Genomic DNA, 15,437 nt, shown 5'->3' on the forward strand with positions numbered 1-15,437 from the left:
CCTGTGATTCCTGTCTCCTTATTTCATCACCAGGCCCCTCAGGATTAATTTTGTTCTCATCCAGATAGAGCATTGGGTTGTGCCAGATGGTGCCTCTTGGTGCCAATGAATGTGATTTCCATTTGTACTTACTCCAAAAACCCATGTCTCTTTGCAAGAAATCAGCACCTTTTAAAGAAATGAGTAAAAAAATGTTTCAAAGAACTTGGAGAAAAGCTTTCAGAATTATCTCCTGTGCTAGATTTTTTTTTAAAGTTGATTTGCACTAATAGTGAATGTTTCTGACTGGTGCACCTTATGGCAGAGGTCCATAAAGAGCTAATAGTAATCCATTTTGCAAATCAGCTGACTTTCAAAAGAACGCTTTCAAAATGTTAAGGAAACCCTTTAAAACTGATCTTCTGGGCTAGATTTTTTAAAAATAGATTAGCACTAGAACTGAAATATTATTTAAGCCCTTTACAGTAGTGACTCACTCCATTACTAACCCATTTTAAAAAATCAACTCCGCACAGGCCTTATATTCAGCTTTGTACACTATTTCTGTTTTCGTGATGTACTTCTTTGAGGGTCATTCTTACCCTTTTATGATATTTGAAAAGATTTCCAAGGGTTAGAAGCTGCAGTTAGTCTGGCACAACAACAATAACAACAGCAACAACAAGTCCTCTGGCATCTAAAAGATTTATGTTTTATTTAGCATAACATTGTCGTGGACTCCAGCCCACTTCATTTGATGTAGTGGGCTGGAATCCATAAAATGTCTTAATCTTTCAAATATTACTAGATTCTATTTTTTAAAAGGTTTGGATACTCTGAGCTTTTGTTCCATTACCTTTGTTTTGAATGACACAGAAGTTCCTGAGGATTTGGAGCTGACATAGTTCATATGCAGTTTTACTTTCACAGATCTTATTTCCTGCTGGGAGCTGGTATTAAAAAGGAAAGGTCCCAGCAATGATAAGCTGGAGAGGGGCTGATAAACAATGTGAAAAGGCAAAGCTTGTTTAAGACAGAACACAGTTTATTTGTGACCTACAGCAAGATTCAAAGTTAGCATAAGGCATCACTGAGGACACAAGCAACAGGAAACATTTTATACATTAAGAGTTTCAGTAATCTTAATATATTTATTTGTGCCTATTATATGTGCCTGTACTGTTCAAGAAGGCAGTAATTGTGAACAGACTGATTGGGGGGGCACTCAACTGGGGCATGTTAAATTGGCAGAAGAAGCATTTAATTGAAATAAATGGAAATTGCTTTAAAGTCAATATTATGAAGGGAGAAAAGCATGGTCTAAACCCTTTTTGAAAAAGAGATTTACAATATAATCCTGTGCCTTTCTATTTGGAGGATGTGTATTGTGTACAGTACTGCCAAGTTAATTCCAACTTGTTTCCAAGGTATGTGAGATATTTAGGGAGTGGTTTTACCATTACCAACCCCAGTGAGTTTCCATCACTCAGTAGGATTTGAACCCAGGTCTCCAGAGTACTAATCCAGCATGGTGTCCACTATACCACACAGACTCACTTACCCAGAAATAAGAACCCTTAATTCAGAAAGGCTTAGGGTAAGCAAAGGATTGGAGCTGTGAAGCTCTAATCCCATGCTATATATAGTAGTAAGCCCCAACTGAACTCAACAGGATCTGTTCCCAGATATATTTGTACACAGTCCTGCAAATCCTAGGCCTACTCTCATTGGGATACATTTAGCCTACCTCTAGGAAAACCTGTAAAGGAGCATAGTCTTAAATACAGTCTATGACTATTCCAGCTGTGTCTCTGAAAGCCGGCTTGAATTTTAAGTCAACTGCCCTATGATAAGCATGAGTAGGGAACATGTGGCCTTCAGATTTTGTTGAACTACAATTCCCATTACATTTCAGCTAGGGCTGCTGGAAGTTGTAGTCTAACTTTGATGGTGTGGGTGTGTGCATGGGTGTATTAGGACAATGTAGCTGGACTAGCCTCTAAGACCCATAACAGAACGGAATAGTATTGCTGGTAACTTGCTGCAGGTCATGCCTCCCATCGAACAAGTAGGAATGATAAGAAGGCAAGTCCTCTGAATACTGCCATCCTTGATTATTTCCAGCATATTGCTCAACATCTCCATCCTTTTCCAGGAAGCAGGCTGGAGAAAGCCTTTGCAGAACGCCGGCACCAAACTGATAAGTCAGCTTCCTCCGGATTTTAATGATTTCTCCTGTCCTTCCATAATTCCGTAGGGCTCTGGCCATTTTCTGGTAAGTCATGGTCTTCCGGTTTCCCTTGCATTCCCCCCACCGTTCTGCTAATTTCTCCTTGTTTTTTGAAACAAACTGGAAGACGCCATTGGGCTTATCGATCCACTGGATGCAATTTGCCAGGTCTGGGTTGTGAAGAGATTCGTGAATGTATTCAAACAGCCGTGGCTTTCTCTTGCCTATCCAGGGGTTAAATCAAAAGAAAAAGGGAACATAAATACAATCTGCTTATGATCTGTTTATGAAATACAATCTCTTCTGAAGTTTTAGAACTGAAGTGAAATTCTATGTTTTATTAAAGTTGGTTTTTTTAAAAAAATATTTACTTAGCAAAAAAAATTAATGAAACAATACATAACATGACTAAAATTGTATTTAATAATCATGATTAATTCAATATAATTAAAACATATAGCCCCCATTCAGTTTTCCATTTAATAAAAATTATCTCTTCCTTTCACAAAATTATGTAATGACTGATAAAATTTGTTAATTTTTTCAGTGCAATGACTATGGTTTCCATATTGCCTTTTATGGGGTTTTTTACTGTTTTAGATGGATTTTTTAAAAATGCAGTAAAGAATAACACATAATAAGGCACTATAAAATATGGAATTTAAAAGGTAGTAATTTATGGATTCTGTATGTTGCAATAAATTATGAGTTACTTTTTGAAAGTAAATTACATAATGAGTTACTTTTTGAAATGCATTTTTGTCCTTAGTTCACAACTTCATGTTAGGATGTTATGGTCTGTGTTTCCCCCCCCCCCCTTTGATTTCTCTTATTGGTGCTGTGGGGCCACTGCCAAAGTTCATAATAGCTGTTTTCTGCTTCTTTTTTTCTCATGGGCTGGAGGTGGGCAAATAATTCTGCCAGAAATCATTCTGGTGTCACTATGTAACCCCACCCACTATTCAAGTTGCAGACATTTGTGTATCCGTATTATGGGAATGTGTTTTTTCGTTGAGATCCAAGAACACAGAAATACTTACATTGTCACAAATTGGATTGCTGTAGGATGGGTTGTGCCCTTATTTTACACCAAACCAGGTCAGCGAGCCAGTGCAGACATCTATTATGTTCCAAACACAATCAAAACGATGTACTGTACATGTGTAAATAGTAGGATTTTCACAAACCTTTGCTGCCTTTTTGCTGCATGGTTACAGTACTCATCATTTGGCTTTCTGGAAGATTCTGCAGGGTACAGTAGACACCTCCATTTGGATAAAGGTCTTCTTCAGACTTCTTGTAAGAGAGGAAAACATAGGTTGAGTAACCACCAAATTAAGTGAAGTTATTGCCTCCTTGCATAGAATTCAAGTGAGCAAATAGAATTGAGCAGTACTGATTTTGTAACAATTATAATAGCATCAACAGTAAATTTTTCCTCATCATCATTAAGCAAAGCTAGGAGAAGAAGCCAGGATGAATTAAGGCACAACCAGAGAGGCAGTTATTAGTAAACAGTCAAAACTGATATCACACAAATGATTTCTCTATTTAGTGTTAAGAGTTCATCTTGAAACGGATGATAGGAGTGCAGTCCTCACAGGCTACAGAGGTTAGAGAGCAAAGAACTCGGGAATTAGATGTAGCATTATTTTGTCTACTCTGGTTAATAGGAGCTCTCTAGAATCTCATTGTTGCACCTTATACTTAGAGGAACTGTCTGCCATTTTGATTTGCTGTCCTCCATTTCGTACAGTTAAAGCTGCTCCACTGTTCCCACGATTCAGAGATGGACAAAGGCCCTGCAAATTGCATCATGTTTTGGGAACGCAAAGGGAGCCGGAAGCAGATGTTGCTTATCATATGCCACTAACATGGTTATTTACTTCCAATGTGCATACCTGAGCATATCATGGTAGGATACTGGTACAAGAGTAGATCACATACCAGTATCACTATTCAAAGTATAATATAGTAATAATGCATTACCCAGCTGCAACCTATTAGTATAAACAGCCAAAAGTGTATAAAGATTGTTTGCTTTACTCAGTGACTGCTTGTACTTCTTGTGATGGCTTGTGAGCCACGCTGACATCTGTTCCAATCCATTGGGTACACCTGTGTGTTGTAAACTATCCAACTAACCTGTCTCCTTTTAAGTAAGCCTGGCTGTCTGTCTTTTTCTGGAGGTCGTCTCAAATCCTGCTCCCCTGGCTGAAGAATGTTACACTCATATACAGATTTTTCCCCATCAACAGCTCACTTGACTGTTTAACTGTATTTTAACTGAATCTACTATATTAATTTTATTTTTTAGGTTAGGTGAGCATTAGATTATGATTCAGGCCTGTCTTCCTCATGTTAGTCTGTTTGTTCATGCATGACAAAAAGGGTGGGGAAACAGAATGTAAAATCTTTTGGTACCTTTAAAGTGTCTGAAAAGGTGAATTGTAGTCCATAAAAACTCAGAGTAAAATAAAAGTGCCACAATCCTTTTGTTTTTGTTATTGCTAATACAAACTAGCATGGCCCTGGAAACTGATACATATGGCATGAAATATTCTTGCAAACATAACTTCCAGTTAGTTAGAGAGATTCTGTTACAGCAACGTAATGGATTACTGAAAATATTTGTCCAGTTTAATACTGCATTTCACTTACTATTCTATTTTTCCAACTATATTTTGGTTTCTCTGTGGGAGATTCTGCCGAGGAACTTGGATTTTCTTGTAGAGAATAGTGGTGGTACATCAAGCAGCTTTTATAGTCTTCTTTAAAAAGAAACACAAAATGTGTGAGCAGTAGGTAGGTGGACACAGAAGATAAAATGCTTGAGGATACGCCCCTAAAAATCATGGATAGAGAACCCATACCTTGGAAAGGAAATTGGACAGAAAACTGAACTGCAGTAGCCTCTCGCCATATGTCCTGGCCAATACATTTTTCTTCCTTATTCCAGTTACATACTAACAGGGTAGGTGAATGCATGCAAGGAGCATAAATAAGGCACAGCTTAGTCCCTTCTCATTTTGGCTCCTTGCCAGGTGTCACTTGCACTCCCTTTAATGAGTACAGAAGTTTCCACACAGTCAGGAACTCTGCTTCATCAGGGTTCCCCGTCATGTGAAGTAGTCTACTTGGGTTGAAGCAAACATGCATAGAAGCAGAAACGGTGGGAAAAGACTAAGACATGGCGAATCCCACAGCCAGCATGGCCAAAGGCTAAGTAAAAAATTCTCCTTCCCACCCCAAAGACAAAGGCTGATGCAGGGAAATGGGGAGCAAGACCAATAGATACAGTGGCTGAAATCCTGTTGCCTAGTCTAGGAAGTTGAACTAGAGTAGGCCCATTGAATTAGTGGGGATTTAGTGAGTCAACTCTTCCATAAATTCCATTGATTCAAATGGACCTGCTGTAGTCATCACTTACTTTAGCAACTAGAGAAGGCCCATTTGAATCAACTGAATTTTCAGAGAGGTTTTCCATCATATCCCCACTGATTCAATGGCCCTACTCTAGTACAAATTACTACACTAAGTACAGGATTTCAGCCAGGGTTAGCTTACACTATACATGGCTAGAGCCAAATGGCTAAAGAGAACATTTAGGTTTTTATTCCTATGCCCATTTCTGCTAACTGTACCATGTTGCATCTAGAATTAAGGTAATCTGTACGGCTACGTTGCAGAAAATGCATAGATCAGTGTTCTTGTTCATAGTTCACCAATACATGTTTAAATGCCTGGAACCGTTTTGAGAATGTGGGTGTGCAAGAACTGCAGAGATGGAAAATGCTGCTTTTCCATAGTTAATTAGAGTGGACACATAATATTTAAACAAGTTGATGGGGCAGCGGCAGCCAAGCCTGTTTGTTATTTTTTCCACATATTTGCCCAGTTCACTTATAAATTAGAAGGCGTACAATCTCTAATTTTAACTTCGAAAAGAATGTGTGTACAAGTCTTTGCCACTTGGCTTCCTCATGTCTCTCCAGTCTGTGCAAACCTAGGTTGACAAACCAACATGAGTAAAGGTGAGGAATGGAGAAACACTCAGTTTCCGTTACCTGTCTGTCCCCTTTTGATAGGACAATTGCATTTGCTTCTGCTTTATACGAGAACAGGGCAGACATGTGAACAAATAATCTTGGCTGTTGTTGACACATCTAGTGATTGTTCTGAACTTGCCAGCAAAACTATATATTAAACCATTCCATGTAAACCATGTCTCTCAGAGTCATTATTGTGCAACTCCAGGGCTGTTCAGTGTCGAACTTGCAATTTCACCTGAGGTCTTTGGAGGAAGGGCAGAATACAGACATAACGGCCAGAATCCTGTTAGCAATTGCAGAGCATAGATGCTCCTCCAGAGGCTAAAGAAGACCCTCTTAAAAATGATTGGGTTTATGTGTGCACAAGCTGTCAAGACAGCTCATTGGGTTAGGTATCTGGCTGTGGCACCAGAGGCTGGGAGTTTGATTCCCCGCTGTGCCTTCTGTGAGCAGAGCCAGTCTATGGGGTCTTGGGCAAATTGCACAGTATCTCTACCTGGTAACCCTGAAAGGAGTGGCCATATCATAATTGACTTGGCACATCATGATGATGATGATGATGCATGCACAAGGGACAGTTGGACTTTGGACAGTTTGCATAAAAAGACAACTCCACATACAATGAACACTCTGAAAAAACAAACAGGATTTTGGCTAAAACATAAAGCAAATGTTTTGAAACAAAAGCATCTATGAATCCCATAACAAGTGCTGGTCACTTGTTTGTACATTAAGGTCACTAACCAGGCATTTTCATAATGAATGTATCAAGTTTGGAAACAAAAACAAAATCAAAATGAGTGTACCACACTCATCTGTATTCTGTCATTTGGGAAATGACTGAAACCCATACACAACTAAAACCAGAATACTGTACAACTAGTTAACTACTGTTGTTCTTTTTACCTGGCACATAATCAAAATCACCATCAGAATGTTGCTGTATTATCTCCAAGGCATCTTCAAGAGCTTGTCCTAATAATTCTTGGTCTGAAAAACTCTTGAGACAATTGATTTTTATTTTATTTTGCAGTTAAAATAATTCAAGAGCCAGGCAAACCATGTCACTCAGATGAAATACTGTACATGCTCTAATAGATGATGATGTATCAAAATCACTGCTGTATGTGTATTTCAAGCAAGCTATCCCTGGATGACTGTGCCTTGCTGCTTCGATTGAGTTTTTGGTGTTGCTTCTGTTTACTGTGTTTTAGTGTGGTATCTGTTTGAGCCTTTAAAAAATATTTGTATACTTACTTTTGTAAGGTTTAAATATTGTCTTTTAATTATGTAAGCCACCTTGGGTCCTTCTTAAAGAGAAAGGCAGAGTAAAAATATTGTAAATAAATAAATATTCCTGAAATATCTTTCAAGCAACTCCGAAACCTATTTCAAAAAAGCATTCTTGCCATATTTGCTTTCCTCTAGAAACAATGTAGAGTGAAACCAAAGGGGCACTGAGGAACCACTTTCTCTGAGAAGTTTTTGCATTTGTGCTTCTGCACATTTACTTGCATATCATTAAAAAAAACTTTTCAAAATCTGCTGCTGGCATTTTCTGTATCTGTGTTGGCTGCAAAAACATAGGCCCTTACATTTGGAAAAAAGAAAAGCAATATCATGGAGTGAGTAGTGATGGCCCAGAAGATTTCGCTGCTGGAGGTGAAGGACAAGATAATTATCCTTCATTCTCCATGAAAGATAAAGCAGCTAAATGGGTATTAACATCTTATTTTAACTCTTGTTAGGGGATAACATCTTCTACGAAGGCAAAGAACAGCAAGAGAGCTGTGGGGGATTCGAAACAGGCTGTGTCACAGAGATAGGTCTGTTGCTCCAATTCAATTACCATTGCTTTCTACAGCACCCCACCCAGCATCTGCCCTGCAAAGCACCCCTCTCACTCTGCTCAATGACAAAGCTGACCCTAGATGTGACCTTTAATTAATCCATTAATTCGTTTGATTTTTTTGCCACTCCATGAGCACAAGCACTATTCTGGGCAGTTTACAGGTTAAAACCTAAAACTCAACAAAATCCCACACAATAAAATACATTCACAAATATGGTGATTTACAAATATACAAGAAAAGGGGGTGAAAGTAAAATTAACACTAAATTAAGAGCATATCTCAGTCCTAGAAATCAGTCTGGCAACCATATTTTGGACCTGCTGAAGTTTCCATACTGTTTTCAAGAGCAGCCCTATGTAGAAAGTATTACAGGAGTCTATTTCTGAGATTACCAATGCATGAGCCACTGTCACTAGGCATTTCTTATCCAAGTAGGGGCTTAATTTTTTTAACTAAACACTTTAATAAGTACAACATAAATTTTACATTCTATCTGCACAAATTGCATATAAAAATAATAAGACAAAAACATAGTGATCCCTTCACCTTGGGGACCATTAAATCGTACATAAATGTTTAACCTCCCTATACCTGACCTTCAGTCCATCATTTAACTGTCCTCATATCCTTTCCAAAAATACATATAATCTTGGTTCCATTTTTTCCTTTCCTCCAGGTAGGGGCATTAATAAATTTTCAGTTTTATAAACTGCCACTGCCATGTCAGTACACCAAGTGAAATTGTTATCAAATCTTCATTGCTGTCTTGCCGTTATTTCTATAAAGGTTTGCTTTGCTGCTGCCATCCAGCAGTACTCGGATTGAAAAACAGTTCCACTGTTAATAGTGAAGACGCAACTGTCTGAAAGACTGTGTGACAAAAGGTAGTGGTTATTCTCAAGCAGAGAAGGCATGGCTTACACACTTACCATTTCTAAAACCAACACCAGATCCTCAGGCCTGTAAGTAAAACCAAGATGACTTTATTTATTTAAAAAGTTTTATCAAAAGTCCTGTAGCACTTAACCACCAACGGAATCATTTTCTTTGTCTGTTTTCATAATAGTAATAAAAGTTATTCTCAGTAATACTACCGTATTTTTAACTGGTTGGGTTAAATCCATTAATCTCAACTCGAGCACATACACTGAATGAATGGGTCTTGAAAATTAACACTAATCTAAGACCCACTGACATAATGGGTCTACTTCGGGACTAAACAGAGTTTAGAGCAATTGTTATATGCTACTTGTACATGCAACATGTACCAATAGACATGCCACAGACTCGACAAGCGTTAGCCCCTCTATACATTTACATGCAAGAAAGTACTGCTGGAATCAATGTAACCTACTTCTGAGAAAACCTAAACAGACTATACTGGTTGGACTGCCTTAGGAACCCAACTGAGGCTAGATGCCTAATTCACAAAAGGAGACCCTATTGCTCACAGCTCAAGCAACTTTGCTGCCTGTCATAGAGCTCATATGTAGCCCACCATCTTAAGCAAACACCTGAACAAGTTGTGTCCAGAGGCTCATCTCTGCCTTTGTCTTGACTTCCCTGAAGCAAGTCACTTTCTTCTACAGGATGTCAGACAGGGCCCTAGACCAAATGCAAAGGAAGGCCAGGCTTCTCCATCTTTTACCATCTGCAGAGAGGGGATAAGAATTCATCAGGTACTCTAGGTCTTTCCTTTCTTGGCGACTTGCAGGCTAAAATTTCTTTTGCTATAGAACTGCTGCTGCAGCGAGCATACTCATTGACCAGAGAGGAAGAGGGGAAATAGTTCTAGAATATCCCTGTATGTTTTTACCAGCGAGCATGCAATGAGCAAATGCGACTTTCTACAGGACGCTGTCGACTAAAAGCACACTCTCCTACTAATGACTTTCAATCAAGCTGTTGATAAGTTTGTGTGTTATGTGCTGTCAAGTGAGAACTAATTTACAGCAACCCTAATAGGTTTTTCAAGATAAGTGAGGTATTTTAGGAGTGGCTTTATCAGTCTCATACCCACCCACCCAGTGAGTTTCCATGGCTGTGCAGGGATTCAAACCCAGGTCTCCTGAGTCCTAGCCCATCACCCTATCCACTATACCACAGTAGGTAAATCTACAACAGGGTTTACAAGGAGCCCTTTCCATCTTTGTATTCAGAGCAGTGTCAGGCAGCTGGATCGGATGATCGTTTTAATTTTCCACAATGTCTAACAGAGCATCATTCAAAGGAATTGTGGGAGATTTAAAAGATGGCTAGACCCAGCCACTGGCCACTGCTTAGGTCAACGTTGTGTCTAAGGAGGGTCTTTGTTTTAGCTCCCTCAAATCCAGAGCTGGTTCTGAACCAAAGCTCTAGGAATATAACTTTGGACTACAACTGAAGAACCCCAGAGGCAGTACGGCCGTTGTCTGCCTGAGGGATTCTTGGAGTGGTAGACCAAAAGGCAACTTTCTCCATCTCTTATATGAATACAGCCATCCCCTCCTCACACCCACTTTATTCCAGATATTTTCACCTGGCAGCAACAGCGGCAGCATATCTGGATAGGAGTTGAGTGAAGCAGTAACCTAAATAGATGAATCTTAAAGAAATAATACTGGAGGGGGGAAAAACTCACCTAACAGAGGACCCTGTCTTGAATCACACAGAACTTACCTTGTAGGCAGTATAGAAGAACCCAAATAGCTGCTGTAGTAACAGCCAACTGAGGGGTTGCATTAAGTAGCCAGTTTTGGGGAAGTCTGTTTGGGGATTTCTTGTTAAAACAAAAGATGCAGCATGTTGCAGACTTAGCTTGTTTTACTTTTTTTGCCACCTTCTTACAGACAAAGGAAAAAAGAAGAGAGAAGGAAATGCCTTACTATTGACAAAGGGCAACTTCAGAGATGAAAGAGACCAAATGGAGGCAATTGTTTCAAGCTCCAGGAAAGAGCATTTAGCTTAAACAGCAGGAAGAGCTAACATTCCTAAAGGTGAACCTATTCTTTTCCTTTTAACAGTGCCAGTGTGGCACACCTAAATTAAGTAAGGCAACATTTTCCACATCACTTGTCTGCATCCCAGGAAAACAACTTTCTTCAGCCTGGCCCCCTCCAAAGGTCTTTGGCAAAGATTTTGTCAGTTGTGCCACTAGGTTGGGCCCAAATGCCCAACAGGTGGGCACCCAGTAATGCAACTGGCACTTTGTTAGCAGCCATTTGTTGCAGTGAGAGATGTCATTTTAAATGGCACCCAGATAAGTCACCAACAGGATTCTGGCTATTGTGCTTAAATTGTTAAAGAAAAGAAAACATCAATACGACCAGATAGGCGGGATATAAACAAACAAACAAACAAACAAACGAATGAATGAATAAACGAATGAATGAATGAATGAATGAATAAATAAATAAATAAATAAATAAATAAATAAATAAATAAATAAATAAATAAATAAATAAATAAATAAATAAATAAATAAATACCAGTTTTTAAAACTTTCAACAAAAAACTAAAAGTGAACAAAAACTGGGCAAGGAAAAGAACAACAGAAATAGCTAGTATACAGAAAGTCCCAAAGTCTGAAAAAAAAATAGGCATATACTTGGATAAAAGATAATCACATTTCAGAGTAAGTCTGGTTTACAGTTGCCAACTATATGCCACCTCTTGAAACACTTTAAAAGTCCCTTGGTCCATAAATCAACAGAGGATGATGTAACAATGTAACAAAAGCAAAAAATTTAGCCACCTAAGGACAAAGAGAATCCATTTCTGTTGACCACTGGTTAATTTCCATGATACTTTCCTTGAGGGCTAATTTCTGAACTTAATATTGGGAACTTCTGTTTGACTCCTGAATCACTGTTGCACCATATTTCAATCATGTCCCCATGTTATTTAACACCCATATGAAACTGCTAGGAGAGATTACCCAAGAGTCTGGGGTATGTTGCCTCCACTATGTGGCTGACATGCAGGACTATTTTTTAACTTTCATCCTCTGCTGAGAAAGCTATTCTGAATCAGCCTCTGCAGACAGTAATGGACTAGACAGAGGAGTGCATGGATCACACATATATTTAGGAATGTGTTGTAACGTACACAATCCAGACAATTGGATGTGGGTAGGCACAAACTTAAAGTGGCATTCCCATCAGTACAGGCAGGGATGGATCTGCACAGACTAGCTCTACTTTTTGGTTTAGTTGTCATAACTGGACGAGCGGAGTCTCATGACAGTCACACATGCACTGGTAACATCCCGCATAGATTACTGCAATGCGCTTTACGTGGGGCTGCCTTTGAAGACGGTCCGGCGATTGCAACTGGTCCAGAATCGAGCTGCGCGGCTGGTGAGTGGTGCAGCTGCCACGGAACATATCAAGCCGATTCTGTATAAGTTACATTGGCTACCAGTTGCTGCCCGGGCCCAATTCAAAGTGCTTGTTTTGACATATAAAGCCCTAAACGGCTTGGGCCCTGGATACCTGAAGGACCGCCTCCTTCCATATGAACCTACCCGGCAGTTAAGATCTAGCCAGGGGGCCCTTTTGAAAGAGCCGTCCCTTAAGGAGGTAAGAGGGACGGCTTGTAGACAAAGGGCCTTTTCGGCAGCTGCCCCCAGACTATGGAATGCCCTCCCGACTGAGATTCGTCTGGCGCCGACGCTGATGACATTTCGGCGCCAGGTCAAAACCTTCCTGTTCCAGAAGGCTTTTAACTGAAATAATATTAGCTGTGGGTCTGATGGCAATTTTAATTGTATTTTAATTGTATTTTAATTATTTTATCTTTTGCTGTATTGAATTTTAATTATTGTAAGCCGCCCAGAGACCTCTGGGTAGTTTGGGCGGCATATAAATTGAATAAATAAATAAATAAAAATAAAATAAACCATATTATGTCTACTGAGATAAGTTTCCATGTAATTAATGTGAATCAAACTTTTAGTTTGATTGACATTAATCAAAGGTCATAACGTGTCCATTTTATTCATTCATTCATTCATTCATTCATTCATTCATTCATTCATTCATTCATTCATTCATTGGATTTCTATCCTGCCTGTCTTGACCAAAGGTCTACTCTGGGCGGTTTACAAACTTAAAAACAATAAAATCAAAAACATATATTATAGATCCAAGGTGGCGAAAGTATAAGACATTAAGATATGGCAGGAGGGATACTATATACTGGCATGAAGAAGTTACGGCCCTCCAGATATTCTTAGACTTTGACTTCCATCCACCTTAGTAATCGAAGCCAATGGTGGGATTAAATGGGAGTTGCAATCCAATAACTTCTGGAGGCTACAAGCTGTCTGCCTCTGTTGCATTCTGTATGAATGTTCGAGCCACTAAGGATGGCTTTAAGTCGTTTCATCAATATCTGTGTATCCTGAGCTGTGAATGTAAGGTGATGGATTGGTTATAAATAGAACTCATACATAAACTAAGGATTGTGACTAAAAATTGTACTTAGTGAATCACTTGCAGAAACATCCTAAGTCATAAAAATAATTGGCAGCTTCAAGTGGAGTAGTCCCATTAAACCAAGTGTTGAATGGTATATAAAACTCACACAAAACACTCTGATTCAATATGTGTATTCCAATTGGGACTACCCATGATATATGTTAGCATTTAGTGATATATGACATCACTTGTGGTGGCGCTGTGGGTTAAACCGTAGAAGCCTCTGTGCTGTAAGGTCTGTAGATCTTCAGCTGTAAGACTGAATCCACGTGATGGAGTAAGCACCTGTCACTTGTCCCAGCTCCCACCAACCTAGTAGTTCGAAAGCATGCAAATGCAAGTAGATCAATAGGGACCACCTCGGTGGGAAGGTAACAGCGTTGTGTGTCTAAGTCTCACTGGCCATGTGACCATGGAAGATTGTCTTCGGACAAAAACGCTGGCTCTATGGCTTGGAAACGGGGATGAGCACCACCCGCTAGAGTCAAACACAACTGGACAAAAATTATCAAGAGGAATCTTGACCTTTACCTTTACCTATGATATATGTTAGCATTTAGTGATATATGACATCACTCCCATCACCTACTTTAGATATACATACCATTCTCTCCATATAATGGTCATATCCTGAGATACTGAACATCAGGTAGATGGTTCAGGTTTATTGTTCAAATGAAATAGATTGCAGTCTCTTGCAGTTCATACTTACCAATCCTCTCATGAAACATGGAATTTGCAACATGTTGTCAAATATTTCAGATCTTCCAATATATCTAGATCTACAATTGTTGATATGTTAATCAAATTTATCGTTAAAAATACTTGATTGATTAAAATGTCTACCCAATTAACTAGGCAGTGTTTTTTTTCCAAGAAAGAATTATATTTGAATCAAACTACACACCAAATCCATGACAGTCATACCCAGTCTCACAAGACACTGCCTTCTTTTACTGATGAAGGAATTTCTCTCCTAAGATAGCACCTTGCTAGGAAAAGTTAAAGGCAGCAGGAGAAGAGGGAGACCAAACAAGAGACGGATTGATTCCATAAAGGAAGTCACAGGCTTATGTTCGCAACACTCGAATAATAGGACATTTTGGAGTTCATTTGTTTATAGGGCTGCCAGAAGTTGAAGGAGAAGTTTGATGACACATAACAACAACAGCAGCAGCAGCAGCAGCAGCAACAACAACAACAACTATAGTGCCCGCCATAACAAAGGTATGTGTCATCTCAACACAAAGTTAAATAGTGTTTTTCCCCAGAGGTATTACTTTATGCATGTGCCAACTCAGTAGATTTTAAATGAATAAAACTAATGTAGCTTATCAGCAATTATTCAATCAGAAAACAGATCAAACTTTTTATAGCTGAGGGCCAACCTGTGACTAAAGTAATTGTCAAGTGCTGTCCCTTCAAAAAAGAAAGCAGAGAAAAAGCAATGTCAGTTCCTTTGTCACTTCCTCCTGTCCCTTTGGCCTCACCTTCCTACTCCCCTACCCTGTTGCAAGGACCAATGCATGAGAATTTGAGCAGAGTCCCTGAAGGATCTGCATCAGCAAGTGAATGGGATGCATGTAACACACCTTGTCCTTCCTTGGGTACCCACCCACCTCACCTTGATGCAGCACTGTAGATCTTATCAAAGATAAATCCCACTCAGCAACACTCCTCAGATAACTGCTTCTTTGGCCCCATATAACCCAAGACAGTGCCCTGTGTTGGGAAGTCCCATTGAGAAGGGAACCCTTGAAAACCGCAACAACGAGGAAGAGGTCTGTGTGTACCAAAATCGAACAAAAGGCTTTACTTTTCTTCAAAGATGCTGAGAGCATCATTTCATAAACACACAAAATGT

At 39.3% G+C, this 15,437-nt stretch overlaps 1 protein-coding gene across 7 annotated transcripts; it reads right to left on the reverse strand.

Annotated features, from left to right (window-relative positions):
• Positions 1–670: 670 nt before the first annotated feature.
• On the reverse strand, positions 671–12,164 carry SPIC (Spi-C transcription factor). Of its 7 annotated transcripts, none has more exons than XM_078376224.1 (7): positions 10,773–10,800; positions 9,629–9,765; positions 9,044–9,074; positions 7,168–7,261; positions 4,871–4,980; positions 3,397–3,505; positions 671–2,433 (listed from the first exon to the last, which is right to left on the reverse strand). In XM_078376224.1, the coding sequence occupies exons 3-7, from the start codon at positions 9,044–9,046 to the stop codon at positions 1,979–1,981; spliced, it is 771 nt and encodes a 256-aa protein (XP_078232350.1). In that variant the 5' UTR covers positions 9,047–9,074; positions 9,629–9,765; positions 10,773–10,800; the 3' UTR covers positions 671–1,978. The 7 variants fall into 7 exon arrangements, with proteins under 7 accessions (XP_078232350.1, XP_078232351.1, XP_072856085.2 ...); XM_078376225.1 differs by lacking the exon at positions 7,168–7,261 and adding an exon at positions 7,519–7,571; XM_072999984.2 differs by lacking the exon at positions 9,629–9,765 and having other exon boundaries at positions 3,397–3,502; positions 10,773–12,164.
• Between the last annotated feature and the right edge of the window lie 3,273 nt (positions 12,165–15,437).

Source organism: Pogona vitticeps, chromosome 5, assembly GCF_051106095.1.
Source record: "Pogona vitticeps strain Pit_001003342236 chromosome 5, PviZW2.1, whole genome shotgun sequence".
Lineage (NCBI taxonomy): Eukaryota > Metazoa > Chordata > Lepidosauria > Squamata > Agamidae > Pogona > Pogona vitticeps.

Bases quoted from the DNA above. Each gene is read 5' to 3' on its own strand.
- SPIC (XM_072999983.2), bottom strand. The intron at 3,506-4,870 runs GTAAGTGAAATG...CTCTCTTACAAG, and splicing joins ATAGTTGGAAAAATAGAATA to AAGTCTGAAGAAGACCTTTA. The intron at 2,434-3,396 runs GTTTGTGAAAAT...ACCCCTGGATAG, and splicing joins GCAGCAAAAAGGCAGCAAAG to GCAAGAGAAAGCCACGGCTG.